Genomic DNA, 19,824 nt, shown 5'->3' on the forward strand with positions numbered 1-19,824 from the left:
AGATGTTAGTTTAAAGCTGGTGAAAGGTACCACACACATTCCTGGAAACTGAAGTTTCATCGTACTGCCCCACCCACATGCTTCCGCAGCCAGCTGCAGAGGTCAGCAGTGTAGTGACCTTCCCTGCTTACTCATTCCTTAGCCTCACTACTCACACTGCTATCTAACAGTATGGTCTCCTCACCTCAAAAAGATATTCTAGCACTAGAAAAGGTTCAGAAAAGGGCAACTAAAATGATTAGAGGACTCTTCAGCTTGGAAAAGAGAAGACTAAGGGGGGATATGATAGAGGTATATAAAATCATGAGTGATGTTGAGAAAGTGGATAAGGAAAAGTTATTTACTTATTCCCATAATACAAGAACACCAAATGAAATTAATAGGGAGTAGGTTTAAAACAAATAAAAGGAAGTTCTTCTTCACACAGTGCACAGTCAACTTGTGGAACTCCTTACCTGAGGAGGTTGTGAAGGCTAGGACTATAACAATGTTTAAAAGGGAACTGGATAAATTCATGGTGGCTAAGTCCATAAATGGCTATTAGCCAGGATGGGTAAGAAATGGGGTCCCTAGCCTCTGATGGAGATGGATGGCAGGAGACAGATCACTTGATCATTGCCTGTTAGGTTCACTCCCTCTGGGGCACCTGGCATTGGCCACTGTTGGTAGACAGATACTGGGCTAGATGGACCTTTGGTCTGACCCAGTACGGCTGTTCTTATGTTCTAACAGTGCCGACTGGAGCGGTATTTTTTGTAACATACACACCAATGTAGTGGAACTGAGCTGTGCCCAAATGCATTCCCCCTAGGACACAGAACGGTTAGCAGCAACTTTCAGGCATTGCTGTTCTGGGCTGCTTTGTAACTAGCAATTGGGAAGGGTACGGCTCTGTATTCCATACCAGCCACTTCAGCTATTCAGTGGCTTGGCTCTGGAACAGTTTCTAAGAAACACAGTGAATACAAAGTTGCATTATGTCCCCAACATACTTCTCAACGACAGGGCCGCCCAGAGAGGGGGGCAAGTGGGGCAATTTGCCCCAGGCCCCAGGCTACACAGGGCCTCCCACGAGAATGGCTGAGGCTTCCTCCCTGGCCCCAGCCTGAGCCCGTCTCTGCCCCTCTCCTGGAGCCTCAGCGCATCCAGGAGCGTCCCTGAACAGCGGTTCAGCGTGGCTGCGGCAGGGCCCCTGAGCTCCATCCCGCTCAGAGCCGCGTGGTAAGGGGGCGGGGCTACGAGCTTCAGGCTTAGCTCAGCTCCCTCCGCTCAGCCTGGAGCTCACAGCCTCGCCCCCTGACCACGTGGCTTTGAGCGGGGCGGAGCTCAGGGGCCCTGTCGGAGCCATGCTACCGTTGTCGAGCGAAGCTCCTGGATACGCTGCGGCTCCGGGTGAGGGGGATGGGGGGGGGGGGGGTTGGCTAAGGGGCAGGGAGTCCTGGGGATAGGGAGGGGGCAGAGGTTGGGGGATAGTCAGGGGACAGAGAATGGGGGGGGTTGGATCGTGGGCATTCTGGGGGTCTGTCAGGACTCAGCGCGGGGGGGGTGGATAGGGGTTGGGGCAGTCAGGGGTCAGGGAGCGGGGGGGGGGTCCCAGGGTGGTGGTTGGGGAGTGTCTCTGGGGGACAGTGAGGGGACAAGGAGCAGGATGGGTCGAGGATTCTGAGGGGGGTGGGCAGGCGGGGGGCAGGGAGCGGGGGGGGGTCTGATAGGGGTCAGGGCCTGGCTGTTTGGGAGGCACAGCCTTCCCTATCCTAAAGCGCATTCAGCAGTTTGAGGCTTGCAGAAGAGCCAATCTGTTAGCTTTTCCATTAGAGCTAACATCCCTTTCACTTCTCAAATGCCAAATTATAGTCTATATTTAATTTCAGTGCCATAGGGAGATTCATGACAGGGGAGGGTAGCTTCATTTAAAATTAGCCACTGAGGGAGGGATCACATGAGAAGAGCAATATCCTTCCCAACCCTACCAAGGGAGACCCCCCCCCCCAGACCCTGCATTCCCTGAGGCTTCAGAGGGGTTAATTCAGTGGTTCTCAAACTTTTATACTGGTGACCCCTTTCACATAGCAAACCTCTGAGTGCAACACCCCCCTTTATGAATTAAAAATACTTTTTTATATATTTAACACTATTATAAATGCTGTAGGCAAAGCGTGGTTTGAGGTGGAGGCTGACAGCTCGTGACCCCCAGTAATAACCTCATGACCCCCTGAGGGGTCATGACCCCCACTTTGAGAAACCCTGGGTTAATTTAATTTTAGCACCTGTGTCCATTCATAGGCATGTGCTATTTTGAGCATTTCAGTTTTCACAACATAGGCTCATCCCAGATTCTGGAACAAGCTCAAAAGCTCAGTTCGTGGAGTATGTACATAAACTATACTAAAGACAAACCCACAGTAACCATCTCCAGTTTGTGAGGGACCCCATGGAGCCAGTCTCTAGGAAACAGCTAAATGCATGGAGGTTAAGTCCATTAATGGCTATTAGCCAGGATGGGTAAGGAATGGTGTCCCTAGCCTCTATTTGTCAGAGGGTGGAGATGGATGGCAGAAGAGAGATCACTTGATCATTACCTGTTAGGTTTACTCCCTCTGGAGCACTTGGCATTGGCCATTGTCGATAGACAGGATACTGGGCTGGATGGACCTTTGGTTTGACCCAGTATGGCTGTTCTTATGTTCTAACCTAAATTAACCCAAAGTCATGGAGACAGAAGCCAGCAGAGTATCAGAACCTGGGAAAATCTCTGACTGGATGGGCTCAGGCGTTGGTCAAAAGCTGAGGTGGTTCAAAAGTTTTGGATTTTTTTAAGCAGAATTGTTTTATTGTTTCTTTAAACAATCAAACACAGCAAGCAGCAAATATTTGGCCACACACTTCTGAAACCCCAAACCATATTCAGGTTTTGGCAGACTAATTTTAGCTTTTCAATTAAAAAAAACCCAACAAATTTTGAAGGAAAGCAGACATTGTCCATGATTCTTTTCGCCTTTTTAAAAAAACCTTATTTTTCGATCCAGGAAAAGTTTTGATGGAAAATATTTGTCCAACCCTTTTAACGAGCTTTAGTGCCTTTTAGCACTAGCTGATGCTGAGAACCAGTGATATCTTGTAAAGAAGTTTTCTCAAAACTGGGTTTGTGCTGAGATGCAAAAGGTTTATTTTTCCCAGGGCCGCCTGTGAGGCAATTCGCAAGGGCCACCACGAGAATATAGTATTGTATAGTATTGCAAATTTTTTTATGGAAGGGGCCCCTAAAATTGCTTTGCCCCAGACCCCCTGAATCCTCTGGGCGGCCCTGCTCAATTAGATCTGAAAATCTGGACCATAATATATATGACCAGATACTCAGCTTTCACTTTTCAATGTAGTGAAGTTTACCTGGATGATGTGTGTTACTAAGCTGATCACTGCCAGGACAAGAAACATTAGAGAAAGCAGCGTGGTGTTTTTGCTCCTTTTTTCAGGATCTGTTTCTTGAAAAGCCTATGTAAGAAAAGCACAAAGTGAGAATCAGTTACAATAGCTCAGGAAACACTGTAGAAACGATTGAACTTCACCTTCTCTCAGCTCTTCCCCAGCACCTGAACTCTGCTACCTCTCAGCTTTCTGCTGCTGGCCAGGAGGTCACTCCACCTCTCCCAGCTGACCTTCCTCTCATCAGCTGCTCCTTCTCCAACCCTCCACCAGATCCTCCCCTCATTTGCCAGTGAGCTGCAGTTCCACTAAATGCTGCCTCCAGGCTGCCACTTCACCAGCTCTTATCTGCCTTCCACTGAATGCTGTCACTCGGTCAGACCATCACCACCCCTCCAACTGACTACAACACCCCTCTTCTCTTGCCTGAAGATAAAAGATTCCCTCAACATCTTGCTCCAACCATTCTCCCTGGCTGCTGCTCCAACTCCCAGCAGCTTCCAACAATCATATACTGGAATCCAAAGGAAGACTCCATTTCTTTCCTGCAGTGATTCATGAATGAAGGGGTTAATTATTCAGACAGTCCCATGGATGCCCCTGGTACTTAAAAACACAAGGCTGGATAATAGACAAGAAGTCCCAAGTGGGGAGAGGAGATTAAGAGCTTGATCAAGTTCCTACTGAAGTCAATGGAAAGACTCCAGTAGAGTTTAGTGACAGTGGGAGTAGAAGGAGGCTCTAAGGCATCACCAGAGAGAACTAGCTGGAGGGTCGGGCAGGATTTAAAGTTCTGCATTTGCGCCTGGTTCAAGTTAGTTTACCATACAGTTTTGATACTTACCCCAATGATTTTTCCATATATAACAGAAAATGCAGGGTAGATACCACCAGAGAAGGCAGCAGCAATAACGCCAAAGAATATATGCAGCCACTCAGGTTTGTTCAGAGCCAGAATTCTGGAATAAGGCACAGCAGGGAGATTTTCCCCCTACATAAGAGATAAAATTCAGCTGTTCACTGAAAGTTGTGGAACATGACAATTTCTTCAGGTTGGTGGTAAATCAGTAAACTGTCCTAGCAACTGTTCACAGATAACTCACCCCAGCCTGCAACGTACACACTGAATGAGCAAACATATTGAAGATTTGCGACTCTGTAATTTAAGGTCTTACAACTGAAATTGTAAGTCAAAAAAAAATCTGCAGGCATAAATTTAACAAAAGGCTCACTGGCAGGTGGGTGGGATGGGGTCTATGTAATTCAATGAAATGTCAAATCGGGTCAGTGACTATGGGCTGCAACTTTAACACATGAATCATTAGAACGACCTAAAAGTCTCACTGTTCTGAACACAAAAAGATCCGTCTAGTTCAGCCTCTGCTAAATGCTAGTGGGTTGGCAGTAATAGAATTGGGTCAACTTACATCAGTTAGTCTGTTTTGTCTTTTACAAAATAGAGACCATGAATCATGACCAGATGCATGGAAAAGGCATATGAAACAGTGATGTAGGCTTCATCTCCCTTCAAAAACACATGGCAGCTCAATTCAGCTTCACTGAACTATTCAAAATGTCCATACATTTGTTGAGGAAGTTGTGGAAAATGAAATGAAAACATAGGAACAGGTACAAATTATTAGATGAGGTTTTGAGCCAGTTGCGATGGTCTCACTTGGTTATCTTTGTCTGTGTTTCAGATACTGGAAAAGCCTGCGCACACTTCAACCATACAAGCCTGCTGAACTTTGTGACATCAATAATTTCATGTCTTCCCATCTGATTCCTTCACTTTACTGCAAACAGTATGAATTCTGAAGCCATGTATCTTGCCATCTATTTCCTCTGACAAGGCCCAAACGCAACAGTTATGAATAGATAAAAAGTGTGTTCTGGACATCTGGGCAATACATTGTAAGAATGAATCCAGTTGCTGCTTATTGTTTGCATCATGTTCTACTAGTAGACTGTACTATAATATAAAAAGAGCTCCTAGAACAGGGTTTCTTCACTAGTGGGTTGCGACCCAAAATTGGGTCATCTGAATGTGTTGAAGGATCACAGGGCTGGCTGGGCTCAGCTTCCCACTCTGGGCTTTCTGACCAGATGCACATGGTCACAACACCACTCTCACAAATTTGGCCCAGTTGGCCCCCTCATCAGGGGGGCCAGACCAAACCTGAGCAGTGCTGCAACCTCTGAGGCTGCAACACCCGGAGTAGGGAGCCAAGCCCAGCTAGCCCTGCGGGACAGGAGCTAGGATCTGTCTCAAGACTCATTTGTTTACACCTGTGTTTTCCCTGAAGATTCCCAACTCAAGTATTCGCCCAGGTCAATGCAGCATATGACAGGATCATAGCAATGGTGACATGGATTAAGACTTTTTTTAAAAAGAAAATAGAATGACCTTTGTTCCTATTCTCACAAGCTATCACTAAACTTTAGGATTAAACTGAATTGTAACACTAACCTCTTTCTCCTTTGTTTTCTTCTTTTCAGGCGACTTTTTCTTAGAAGAGGTCTTTCTGCTTGTATGGCTTCTGGATCTCTTAGGAATGCTTCCCATCTCAGTGATTCCTGGTTCTTCAAAACCACCAAGATCAGTCAGATTCTCCATCCTGAAATCATCTAGATCCTCTTCCTCATAGTCTTCATCTTCTGTCTCTTCATTGCTTTCTGACATCTCATTTTGAGTGTTTCCACCATGACCCTAGTGACAAGCAAGGAATAGTGATACACAGTCACAAGACAGTTTGCAGCAAGGGAAAGGAACATGTACTTGGTATGGAAACAAACAAAAACACCACCACTTTGGTTACATTGTCACTTTCATATCGTAGTTTGTATAGGCCAAGTTTTCTGCCAGTATAAGTTGGTGCAGTTGCAACTTATACCAGCAGAGAATTTGGCTCTGTATGCCCCCCCCGCACTATCTATATAGTTCTGTGATGATGTCATCCACCTCTTTTGCTCAGTTATGTTTTTGACTCATTACATTGGGTAAATGTGAAGCTACAGGTGAAAAACAACCACTTGCAACTCAGAAACAAGATTGACTGATCAACTTTCACTAAACTAGAAAACATACAGAAACTGCAAAGCGAAAATGGCCCAGCTGTTTGAGTGCAGAACCTGCATGTGTCAGCAATAGTATCAGTGAGATCATAGGCGCCGATACTGTGGGTGGTCTGTGGCTAAAGCAGCCACCAAAACAAATAGGGGGTGTTCAGCACTTGCAGGGCTGGATAATCTTTTGAGGGCTCCAGCACCTGGACTGTGGCCCCTCCGTAATGCCCCGCCCACCACTCCGCCCCAAAGCCCCTCCCCCGATTGGCCTCTTCCTCCCCAAGGCCCCATCGCACTCGAACAAGAGGCCCCGCTGTTGCTCAGCCTCTTCCCTCTGAGGCTCGCCTGTGCTCTGCCCAGAGGTGCCACCCCTGCTCAGCCTCCCTCCCTCCCACCCCCGAAGCCCTGCCCACAGGTCACAAGAGAGGGGGAGGGGGACGGAGAGGAGCACCCTCCAGCAAATACAAAAATCAGCACCTGTGAGTGAGATATGCAGATAATTTTCTGGAGTAGAGAGATGGCCAGTAAATCTGAAGCACTTAGTCAGGAGTGCTCTATCACATCTCATTACCTGCTGCATCACAAGAGAACAGTAGACACCCTTCTGTGTCATGAGTTGACTGTGTGTTCCCTGTTCAACAACAACACCGTTGTGAAATCCAGCGATAATGTCAGCTGTTCGGATTGTGGAGAGCCGGTGAGCTATCACAATGGTGGTACGTCCAGCCCTAGCCTTAACGGGGGAAAAAACAGAGAGATGTGCTTTAAAATGTGGTGAAAACCCCCCCCAGAAAATCCCTACCTAACAGTGTGGAAAATACAAGCGTAAAACCCTGCTGACCCTTTATAGCTGATCATTATCTCCACGCCTGCTGTCTGATTTAACAATCAAAGGACACTTCTGATTACAAAATCCACATTTATAATAATGACAGGGGAAAGTGGATTAATTTTATAGGCTGTGCAGGTACCCACAGACTATAGCTAAGGTTGCCTGACACTTCCAGTTGTAAGACCTGTTGTCAGATGTTTATAACTTTGCCAAGATTTAATTATTTGGGCTGAAACTTTCCATGCTGGTATCTGCCTCACCTTCTCCGCTCCCCCCCCCCCCCCGGCCCCGCAAATTTCAGCAAAAATGGTTCAATGATTTCTCAGAATGAGGTTAGAGAAAAATAATGTTGTTTTGCCCATATTAAAACATTCTTATAACTGTTTTAATTGAGAAGCTTTATCACCTAAATGCTTGAGAGCAGGGATTTGAAATTTGGAGGAGATGAGCTTGGCTCACTGGTATCAGGGATGTGCCTTTTACCATTCCCATGAAAATCTGAGGCTCTGAACATCTCAATTTGCATGTGCTCAGTAGAGACTTAGAGTTCAGCAGCTATATTCCCCAAAGAAACAGTCTGAGCTCGCTGCATTGTATGACAGGAGTGCACATGCACCATCCCCACACAGTGACTATGCATATTCCTGCCCAGGACTTTGGGGGCTGTACAGGACTTTGCCTGCAATTTCTCCTCCCTATAGTCAGGAGGAGTCGTTTCTCCCGGTGTGACAATCTGCCTGGAGCATCAGGTGATCCGGCTGACGCAGCAGGATTGTTTGGGGAGGAGGAGATGCCGTAACACACGAAGTGTTTAAATTTTAAAGCTTTATTAATAAAATAAAATACAGCAGAGAGTGCTGGGAACGCTCCCACGTCGCTCAGGGGAAGAGAGAAATCATTAGAGCCCCAAGCCCTAACCCACCTTCATACTCACACAAGCACTACCCAAAGCTGGCCAGGCCTGGGTGTAACATAAGAAGAAGAGGGGAAGGGGTGGATAGGAGTTCTTGCCCTGGGCCCAGGTCGTCCCAGGGATCTGCTGCAATCTCCAAGTTGCCCCAGCTCTCAGGAGGGTCCTGGGCTTCTTTGGGGGTGGTTTCAGTCAGGGCCCTCTATTCCTGGTGCTCTTTGTACCAGTTCAAAGAGCCTTGATATGGTTTCTTTCCTTTTCCCAAAGCATCCCAGCTTCAGGGATGCCTGGGCGGCTCCCACTCTTGTTGTCTCGTCTGTGTTTTCAGATTCTGCAGCCCTGGGCTTTGTTTTCCTCTTTGCTGGTTTTGCTGTCCTGCAGGCAGGGCCGGCTCCAGGGGTTTTGCCGCCCCAAGCAGCCAAAAAAAAAAAAAAAAGCCACTATCGCAATCCGCGGCAATTCAGCGGGAGGTCCTTCGCTCCGAGTGCGAGTGAAGGACCCTCTGCCGAATTGCCGCCGAATACCTGAAAGTGCCGCCCCGCTCCAGAGTTGCCGCCCCAAGCACCTGCTTGATAAGCTGGTGCCTGGAGCCGGCCCTGCCTGCAGGTCTGTGTAATTGGTTTTTCACGGCTGCTTGGGCAACTTTTAGGCCCCCGTCTTTCTCGGCTGTCAGCCAAGTCTCGGCTGCAAGCAGTGTCGTTGGGCAGAGGACAGTGTTTTATCTTTTAACTGAGCTTGTTAATTGCAGTGTTGAATTAACCTGTTCTCTGCTCTTTTCTTTTTCTTCTCCCGCTTTTTGGCCTCTTCTGACCTAAAAAACACCTTCCACTCTCCACTCACACACCTTTAATCCTCCCCAAAATGCTTTGTGATGCTTGCAACAGCATTAGCAATATACAGTGCTGATCAACCTTCCCAGGGACCTCCCTAAGGGGAGGAGGCCATTGGGTTGTGACACCAGAACAGGAAACAAGAGTAGGGAGAGGAGAATGAACAGTGATTATGGAAGGAATCAAAGTTATGCAGTAAAGAATTCTCTTGTCTGCAGGAAACCTGCCTTATTTGTTGCAGAAGTTGTAAGGTGTGTAGTGAATGAAGCAGGGGATTGCAGGAAAAGAAAGGATGGTCTCATTATTGTTATAGCAGCTGAATATTGCCCTAGAAAATTGGATTCTAGCCCTGTCTCTGTGCTGAGCATTCTTGGCTGCAACTGAAGTCAATGGGAGATGTGTTTTTAACATATCTAGCGCTGTATAATGCAAAATTCTCTGAAATATTGAGTCCTGGGCATCACAGATCATGTACCCAAAAGTAGTATGCACTTTCAACATTAACATCTCCGTGTCTCAGTTCCCCGTCTGTAATATGGGAGTAATACGACCACCTTACCTGTCAGGGGTATTGTGAAGATAAATTCATTAGTGTTTATGAAGCACTCAGATACTAGAGTGATGAGAGGTATAGAAAAGCCCATGAGGAAGTTAATAATTTTGTTTTCAGAGCAGGGTTTGAATGGCATGGGGGCATACATTGAATGCTGAGGATAAAAAGAAATATTGACTAGCAATGAATGTTGAATAGCACCATCCTGTGCACTGAATGAAGCAGGGGCCCTGTGGAAAAAATAGTATGTGATCATGTAACTGAAGACTGTCCCCTAATGCAGACACACAAGGGGACCAAATTAATGTTGACCAGGAAACTTTAATTCTGTCATTCCCTAAATTTTGAGGGCTTGACTTTGGAACCTTAATGTTCTTTTCATGTCTTGTGTGTGTATGTGTAATTCAGTATAAATAATGATAGTATCTATGCAGAACATAAGGGCTCAGCACCCAAATACTACCCTCAATTACGCCGTGCACTACCGCTGATATTAGGGTTGCCAACTCTGACTGAAGCGATTCCAAGAGATTCTTTTCCCCAACAGGACAATGTCATTTTCTTAAAATATCCTATTAAAATCTCCTGGATTGCTTTCCATGGTCACCGGGAGATCGATGCCGATTCTGGAGACTCCAAGCCAATCCTGGAGGGCAACCGTAACTTATATCAGTGTGGTCAGATGGGTTTAAGTGAAGGTAAAATTTAGGCCCACAGACTTAACATTTATTGCAGATAAATGCTGTGAGCCATATAGTGCCCTTGAGCCACACATAGAACTTACGGTATTCTGGGTTTACTATTACTGAGTACTAATGGGAGGCCGGCTTTTCCATAGAGCTTATTTTTATGATACACCACTGGTTATATACAAATACACGTCAGAAATTTAAAGCAGTGCTGCAGCCCAGTCCTGTAGGCCTCACTCAGGTGAAGCTCCAGATTCTGTTGCCAACTCACCCTGTGTCCACATAACCTGTCCGTGCCTCAGTTTCCTCATTTGCAAAATGGAGAAAATAATCCCTAAATCCCAGCAGTGTTATGAACATTACTAAAACATCTGTTTAATGATTGGAGAAGATACAGTGCTGGATAAGCACAATGTATTTTTATTCTTGCCCTGTAGAAATCCATACAGTTCTGGCACCTTGCTTTGATAATGTAGGAGTTAAATTCCTGATGCCACATTCACAATTTACCACCAGGCAAGCAATTGTGATGTGAGGCAGAATGTGGTGATGGCCAGCATTAAAGCAGACGACTTCTGTCTACATGCAAATATCCTGGCAATCAGGAATGACGCTAACAGAAATAGAGCCTGTGATTGCTTTCGGGTTGCCACCTGCCAGGGTTTTATCCGGACAGTCTGGCTTTTGGCTTCTGTGTCCAGGTGGCATTTAGGGTTTCCAGGTGCCCAGTTTTTGATGACCTGGCAGCCCAATGACACCTGAACCAAAAGCTTAGTTACCGCAGGGTGGGGAGAAGTGCCGGGTCATTAACATGCACCAGCCTCTGCTCAGCCGGGCTGCCTCCTACATGTAGCCAAGCTCCTTGAGACAGTCCAGCAAGCAATGGGGGGCACGTGGGGAGAGGAGCAAGTGATGGAGGCAGGGCCTCAGGGGAAGAGGTGGAAGAGGGGAAGGGCCTCAGGGGTGGCAACCTTAGATTGCTTAACGGAGTTTTGATTAAATATTACAGAGTCATATCATGACACCAAAATTTGAAGATGCATCCCTATTTATTTCAATGCCCTCCTTGAAACCAGTGGAGAGCTGTGCTTAAAAATGGATGGCATGCTATAGCCTTTAATGTCAAGCTTGCCATATAGTTGTTGTGCTTTGTAATACTGATTGATAACTCTAGCAATAGGATTCCTACCTTATCAAGAGCTGCTTGCACAATAGATTCACTCTGAGTGTCCAGAGCAGACGTGGCTTCATCCAGCAGCAGAATCCTGGGATTCCTTGCCAGGGCACGGGCAATAGCAATTCGCTGTTTCTGCCCTCCGCTCAGCTGAGCTCCCATTTCCCCCACCATGGTATTAAATTTCTGAGAAAACCAGAGGAGCGTAGAGATTGCAGAAGCGGTCAGTTGAAATCCTTTTACACCCCCACCCCCATATTATTGTTACTATCACATACAGAAATCCCCTCTTTTAAAAGTTTTATGATGGATGCTCCAATAAACACTGTAAGAATAATTACTTCTAAAAGAACTGTCTTAGCCAATTACATTCAGTGTTTTTCCCCCTTGAGGCAGAGGACAGTTTAAAATTCCTAATGATCAGTTTACAGTTTTGTCTCTGTCTCACCTTCCAGTTGGCCAGGAATTAGTATGCGGTGTGATGGTTTTCTATTAGCTTAAAGAAGGTACTCTAAAATTAGATTTTTCAATTATTATAAAAAGCAGCAATTGAAGTGAAAAAAACAGACAAACTAGAACTGGCTGAAGGAATCCAGCCATTTGATTGGCTAACAATACCAACCAGTGACTACTCAGGACACAAAGCAATTTTGTTTGCCAAGCAAAACCCAGTTTAAAAAACAAAAAAAAATACAAAAAGATGGGAATATTGGAAGTGGGAAAAGATAGATAATACCTAGGAGAAGAAAACAGAATAAAAACCATCTGGTAAATTGAAAAAATCTCTCATTGTCCATAGAAATTCCTTATCCACCCTATTAAAAAATGTTGCCACATGACATACAGTTAGTATTGTAAATTAAGAACATCGTGGGCCAAATTGTCAATTGGAATAAATGACAAAACATCAGTGAAAAGCTAGTGAAGCACCATCAATTTGCACCAGCAGAGAATTTGGGCCACAAAAATTCAGAAGAACTGAGAGAGAGAGAGAGAGAGAGAGAGAGAGAGAAAGCAAAGAATTTGTCATAGTTATAAGGTGCTCAAAAGTACATCAACTCACATCAGGCAGTCTGGATATAAAATCAAAAGCATTGGCTTCTTTAGCTGCTTTCTCAATTTCAGAATCAGTAATACCCTCTCTGCCACAGCGAATGTTCTCAGCTATTGTTGTAGCAAACAAAATAGGCTCCTGGCTTACAAGGCCAATACGTTCTCTTAGCCACTTTATATTAAGTGTCCGAATATCTCGTCCATCTAAGGTAATCTGAGTGGAAAGGCATAAATGAAGAGTTTGAGGAAATGTATTATGTTTCAAATAATTAGTTGTTATAATGGTATAATAATAATGATACACCTCTACCCCGATATAACGCGACCCGATATAATAGAAATTTGGATATAACGCGGTAAAGCAGTGCTGCGGGGGAGTGGGGCTGCACACTCCGGTGGATCAAAGCAAGTTCAACATAACGCGGTTTCACCTATAACGAGGTAAGATTTTTTGGCTCCCGAGGACAGTGTTATATCGAGGTAGAGATGTATAATAATTGACTTCAATATTTGTTTAGCAGCTTCTCACATGGAATAAAGCAATAACATTTAAACAAAATGACCAGGAAAAATTAAAACTATATCTTCACAATCACCTCAGACTAGAAGAATGAAAGGAGAAGAATAACAAAAAGGATATTGTAGGAGCAGTATTTTATAATTGTACTATGAGAATTAATGTATGATTTGATTTCATCCTGCCAGCCACCCTTTTTGAATAGCAGAAAGGAATGACAGACCAGAACAATCCTTATGACTGATTATGGTCACTCTCTTGTTTTAGGATAAGTTACAATGTCTACTATGGTTTCCTATATGTATTACAAATTAGGCACTCTAGTTAAATATACATTTCTTTGTTTTAAGGTTTTAGTAAGTAAGAGACAGGATCTTGTATGGTATCTATGTTAAGGTGATTAGAGGAATGTTGAGGTCCTGGAGCCCCAGTGTGAATTGTTTTAGTTATAAGATTTAGCTAGGCTTGATTTACAGTGTATTCTGCTGAATATAAAATACTGCTGTCTCTATACCTTGGAAGGTTTCTGTAAGAGAGTGTTTGCATGCATTCCTCATTCACACATCAGGAAAAGATAAGGTGTGAAAGCCATCACAAATGTCCAGATGGTCAAGAAAAAGTGAGAGACTTGGAAAGACCAGGAGACAATCAGAAAACATCCATTGTATCCAATGTTAAACATGTTAGCAGCATTGACAACCCCTAAGGTGAGGCAGGCACCCCAGAAGGTGAGACAACAAATAGGAGCTAACAATGGGAAGCCTGACAATAACCATCAAATGATAATAGCAGAAAACCCCAAGATTAACACCACTTAAGGATAGGATGACATTGCAAAATGCATGGACTCAAATAGGAATTTATAACTACAAAGCTGGGGTGTTGTGCCACAGAACTCTGGGTTCATTCCTGCAAAGCCTCGGAGCATCAGATCGCGACCGACTGAGCCCAGCTCCAACTCGTGCTCAAGCCAACTGGCCATTAGATTGACTCGAGCTACAACAAACTGGTAACTATAAACAACTGGCAGGTGTGTGTGTGTGTGTGTGTGTGTGTGTGTGTGTGTGTGTGTGTGTGTGTGTGAGAGAGAGAGAGACTAAAAAGCATATGCTAACTGTTGTATTTTCAATAAATGCAGCGTATTTGCCTTTTCTCCCTGAAAAGATCCCGTGTGCTTTGTACAGCATAACAATATCATCAAATATTTAAATCCAAATTATGACTTAATATCAGTAAAGTCCTATCTAGGTTTTTACAATATTCTCATCATCATGGCATACAAGTAATGAAAAATCAATTTCAGAATTTCTTTGGATGCTACGTATCTTTTGTTCCTTTAAGAATCCAATTTTGTGTAAAATCCTTTTAAAGTATAGGTGTAATCTAGTCAGGAAATTAATCTTCAGCCTAGTAGCCAGGAATATCCACAGTTCATCCAAACTAACCTCTCCTTGGACTGGATCATAGAATCTCTGTAGCAGCTGAATAGCAGTACTTTTGCCACAGCCACTGGAGCCAACCAGAGCGATGGTCTTCCCCGATTGAACTTTCAGGTTCAGGCCCTTGAGAATCTGGAAATATAATCTTTATATGTTAATCCAATAAATATAGAGCTACTTAAATAAATGGTTTGTTTAGAAAAAGGTATATTAAGATGCTTGGCATCATGATCAAGCCAATAATGAGAGGTCTGGTCTAACAGTGTATTGAACTCCCAGGCCTGCTTTCAGTCCTTTGTTCCAATCCGGGTTGGAAAGCATTTTGAAGATGACAAGAAAAAGTTTTTATTACTAATAACAATCTTGCTTTGTTCTATTCTTATTCTATAAAGACTGCCCTAAGAAAAGCCCTTTGGCTCTGAAAACAAAGTGGGTGTTTTAATATCCCCAGTGGAATGAAGAATCAGAGTTTGACAATCTCTAGAATTTACTAAGGAGGGATTAGTTATGGAGTAATGACACCTTTTGTTGCTATGTTCACATTTAGGAACATTTTACCTCAGTCCATTTATCCCATCTTATAAATGTCTAATATTACTAGTGGCCAAAATATTTGTCTCCTATGGGAACTATTGTGTAGTCATATGTAAGCAGAGTCAGGATGAGCTCTACCCTGACATCTGTTGGTAAATTATGGGGAGTGCAGAAAGAAGTTTCAAGTATTCACATTGGCATTTCAGTTATTTGCATTGGCTCTCCCACCCCACTTAACATAGCTCACAGCAGCCTGGGATGGTTATTTTCACTGCTGTGGGATCCCCAATTTCTTTGTTATTGGGGCAGGAGGAATAAAATGTTGTCACCCTGATTAAGTAAATGAGGAACTACAAAATTGTCTTATGATAAAGGATTTCATTATCAACTAAATAGCACTTGCTAGACAAGGGACATGGGTTCCAAAACCCATTGAAAAGAGAGAGGCTGGAACAGATATCTGTACTTGGTGGCATAGGTGCCTTGTGTGAGCCAGAAGCACCAGTTCTATCTATGCCTTTCTCCACTGTGGAATGTCAGAGTTAATTTTTGATTCCCTTAAGAATCTAGTTACAGGTTACTGAGCTGAACTCACTTTGGGCTAGTGGTGCACTGGCACTGGGCTCCCCTACTGTGAGCTGAAATCACTAAGAGCTGAAATCACTAAAGAGCTGGACTTGCTGAGCTGAGAGCACTGAGTACTGTGGCAGCTGGCAGAGCAGAGTGGAGCAGTTTGTGAAGCCACTGGGTGAGTGGAGCCAAGCAGCTCGTGAGGACGGCTGGAGCGGATCACAGGACAGCTGGTGGACCAGAGCAGCTGGCAGAGAGGAGCAGCTGTGGGATGAGTGGAGCAGCCCACAGAGCAAGCAAAGCTGAGCAGTTTGTGGGGACGACTGGTGGAAGCAGAACCCCACGAAGAGGCAGGGCAGTTGGCCCCGAACCACGTAAGGTGCCCCTTTCTACCCAGGCTGGGGAGGGGGACCTCTGCGGATAGACTCTCAAACACTAGGGCTGCACTGACCCGGGACAGAGATTTTGGATTGTGGGACTTTTGGGATTGTGGGTGATTTGGGGGTTGCTGGACTCAAGGGCCCAGAGGGAAGGACACGGCCCAATTTGCTGGGGTGGGTCTTTGCTCACGGTTTGATCTATGAACTCTAGCTGAGGTATTTTCCCAATTTAATGCTTGTTGTTTATCTCATGTAATTAAACCTTTTCTGCTACACCAAGACTCTGTGCTTGCGAGAGGGGAAGTATTGCCTCCTCGAGGTGCCCAGGGGTGTGTGTAAGATTTTCCCAGGTCACTGGGTGGGGGCTCGAGCTGGTTTTGCATTATGTTGTGGGGAAGGGACCCCTATGTATTGAACCCGGCCCTTGCTGCTATCGTTTCAGCCTGGCAGAAGGGTTACACATAAATCAACCTAAATATACATTTTTTTGTAATAGAAGATAAAAGCAGGAATATTGTTCTCATCTCCTTATACTATTCCAGAAGAGCTCCAGTTTTCCAGTAAGCTAATAGCAGATAAGCTTTGGTGTTTGCTTGTCCAAACAAGAGCATCATTCTCCATCCCTTTAACATCATTTCTCATCACGACCATCCCAGCTCTAATCTTCCTTTTTAGGTAAGGCAGGAAAGGGCATGTCAAGATAACGCTGACGATAACTAGAGTCTTCAGCTCTCTGTGACCCGATTCATTCCAAATTTAGGTACTAAATAGACATTGCCTTTATCTGGTCTGTTGATCATCTCTGGCTGGTGATTGATGAGAACCAGGTATCCAGGATGATTCTTTTAGCTTTGCCAGCTACCTCTGATACCATTGATAATGAGCCACTGCTGACACAGGGTGGAGTCTAGAAGGGATGGATGGAATCATTCTTGAATGGCTCCTTCCCATTCCAGCCACAGCCCCAAACTGTGGCTCATCCAGCCCAGGATTTCTCTTGAATGGAGTGATGTGGGATTGTGAATTGTCACCCTCCTGCTCATTTGTATGCAAGACCATTAGGGGAAGACAGTGAGACACTACAGACTACACTGACTTCAGTATTCAGTTAACATAGCTCTAGGTCTCTGTTTCATCAGACCCAGCTTGGAGAAGTTGACTGGCTTAGCCAGCAAGTTACAGGGTGGGTTTGATGCAGGCAAGTCAGCTGTGACTCACCTCAGAGATGACTGAGTTTATGCTTGTAGGTTGGAGGAACCCATCAGAAGAAATGGCAGAGCTAACAGCAGCACACTCAAGTGAGTTTGTAACCTGTTGGATCCACAGCTGCTTTTGCACACAGGAAGCAGTAGCGGCTAATAGCATTTTGTTTCTCTTTTGCACTTGGCCAGAAGGTTCTGAACTTTCAATTCTGGTACAGATGTCAATCCAGAGAGAAATAGTGGATTACTGCAAAGTACCAGACATAGGACTATACAATAAAATGACTCCCCTCACAAACTTCAGCGGGTGTAGAGTATGGCAGTCTGTTTCTTAGAGGGCATTTTCTGTGGGGGAAAATCTTACCTCCATGCTGTGTGATCTGCACTGGCTTCCACTTCATTGTCAGGAGTGATTTAGAATAATGGCTTTAACCAATAGGCCTTAAAATAGGTTGAGTCCTGGCTATCTCCAAGATCACCTCTCCCCACATGGGATATCACAGCAGCTGAGATCTTCTGAAGCACTGACACAAACAGCTTTCTGGGTTTAACCACACGAGGGCTGGAGGTGAGGCATTCTTGGTGAGCGAGCTTGAATGAAGAATTTGCTTCTGATTCAATTCACCAGAGGCCAAATTTACTCACCTTCACATTATGCTGTAAGCCCCATTTGTTCTCCCTTGCTTTTTACAGCAGGTGAGAATGAAGAAAAGGTGGATGATGATGATGAAGACGACAAAGATTTAGTTTTGGGAGGACATTCATCCTTCTTTACTGTTGTATTTTTATAACTAGTATAATAACATTTAGCTCTTACATAGTACTTTTCATCCATATTTGTCAAAGCACTTTAAAGAGGAGGTCAGTATTACCATCTCCATTTTACAGATGGGGAAACTGAGGAAGAGAGGTGAAGTGACTTGCCAAGTGTTACTTTGCAGGCCAGTGGCAGAGCTGGGAATAGAATCCTGGTCTCCTCAGTCCTCACACAATGTTCTTTCAACAAAACCACACTGTGGTGTATAAATACCCAGAGTACAGGATGGGCACTTTAAAAAAAAACTGTTTTAAAATAAACACATTAAATTGATAAAATATCAGTTTTCTTTTTGGTCACACAGATAATAGTAGCAGCTCTTCACTGTAAAGATGAATTTGAAAAGATCACTTACTTTAACATCAGGTCTAGATGGGTAACTGAAATGGATGTTTTTGAATTCAATCTCTCCTTTGAGCTTGTCTGGTCTGTATCCTTCCTTGGCACTGCTATCTAGAAGACGGTGCTGGAGAGAGATTTTGAAAGGGTATTACACGTTTGTGTGATTTTACGGTTGTGACTTTTGATGGATAAGTTGTTTAAGAAAGTAAAAGAAACACTGCAACACTACATAGCAGTTTAACTGATCACTGGTTGCTGTATTTCACCCCAGAGAATTCTGCCTATCAGTGAAATGCAATCCTTGTGTCTACCCTGCAAAGCATTTTGGGATAGGGGACAAGGAAAGAACAGGAGTAACTAGAATAATAAAACATCAACTATACCTTAAATCATCCATCTCCCAACATTTACAATGGGCCCAAATCCCTTAGCTCCCTCCCAGCATCTGCCTAGGCAGAATGTGGGTTGAGAATCAGTTCATGGAGGAGTGATGCAGCCTGTAATTGTTGGTTGGCTTAAAATGCACAAGCAAAATAAACAAACTGGGGATTTATTACCAAGTCTTCATCTCTAAAAAAGATACCATCATCCTGAGGCTCCCTGGTCTGAAGTCCAATGGAAAATTAGCCTGGCACTAAATAGCCTGACTGGAATTGCTCCTCCACTTCCCACGCTGCTGATCTCTGTTGGACTGACACTTTTCAATGACCCAGTAACCACCAGCAGAGTTCAAATCTCTTTGAGTAGAAACGGGAAGTTTAAAGGAGACCTCCTAGGCTCTCTCTGCTCCATTCCAAGACCAGCAAAACCAAAAATAAAACCAAACCCTGTTCTCTGAGCTCTGGTTTCCGATTGGTTCTGGTAGTAGCTTCCAGATTCTTCTATCTCCATCCAGGACTCTAGGCAATCTGGGAAGCAGAGTCGTGAGCCTCTGTAGCCATCATTGCTGTAGTCCGGGGCGAGTCCCCTAAAGATTTGCTTAGTGTAATAGGTCAAGAACAACCAACTCCAGAGGTGGTTACACAGAGTTTGATCACCCTTAATTTAGTTTCTTTGGGAAAAATTCCACCCTTTGTTATATCCACAAAACCTCACTGACACCCACCAGCATTTATGGCCATAACAGAGGACAAAACTGAACCCTTTGTTCTAACCTAATATGAACCTGGGACTGCAGATATATAACAAACTGCTGTACAAAATTCTAAGAGTTAGTTACTGAAAGTGTGGCATCCCTCTTCCCCAGCAGCAGTATTACCAGAGCTTTCAACAGCACTGTTAATCTCCAAATCAAAAGCAGTTGAACTGAAATCATGTCCACTCCACATACTTGTGTTTTAAAGAGCAATGTCATTTCACTTAGCTCTTCACCACTTACTCTAAAAAATAAATGAATGAGGGAGTGACAAACCTAACAGGAACGAGGGCGCCAATCTGTAAAGTTGAGCTATAGATCTCAATTTCCCCCAAGTTTGCAATAAGCTCATTTAGGG

General features: G+C 44.4%; 1 protein-coding gene across 1 annotated transcript in view; it reads right to left on the reverse strand.

The window, feature by feature from the left end:
- The window catches only part of LOC120398549 (ATP-dependent translocase ABCB1-like), an 80,215-nt gene that overhangs the window by 32,757 nt on the left and 27,634 nt on the right, over nucleotides 1–19,824 (reverse strand). The window contains 8 exon segments of the mRNA XM_039526059.1: nucleotides 3,388–3,492; nucleotides 4,268–4,414; nucleotides 5,894–6,133; nucleotides 7,061–7,222; nucleotides 11,493–11,663; nucleotides 12,541–12,744; nucleotides 14,493–14,618; nucleotides 18,345–18,455. Coding sequence (XP_039381993.1) covers nucleotides 3,388–3,492; nucleotides 4,268–4,414; nucleotides 5,894–6,133; nucleotides 7,061–7,222; nucleotides 11,493–11,663; nucleotides 12,541–12,744; nucleotides 14,493–14,618; nucleotides 18,345–18,455 — 1,266 coding nt within the window.

The sequence above is a fragment of the Mauremys reevesii genome, linkage group 2 (assembly GCF_016161935.1).
Source record: "Mauremys reevesii isolate NIE-2019 linkage group 2, ASM1616193v1, whole genome shotgun sequence".
Classification (NCBI taxonomy): domain Eukaryota; kingdom Metazoa; phylum Chordata; order Testudines; family Geoemydidae; genus Mauremys; species Mauremys reevesii.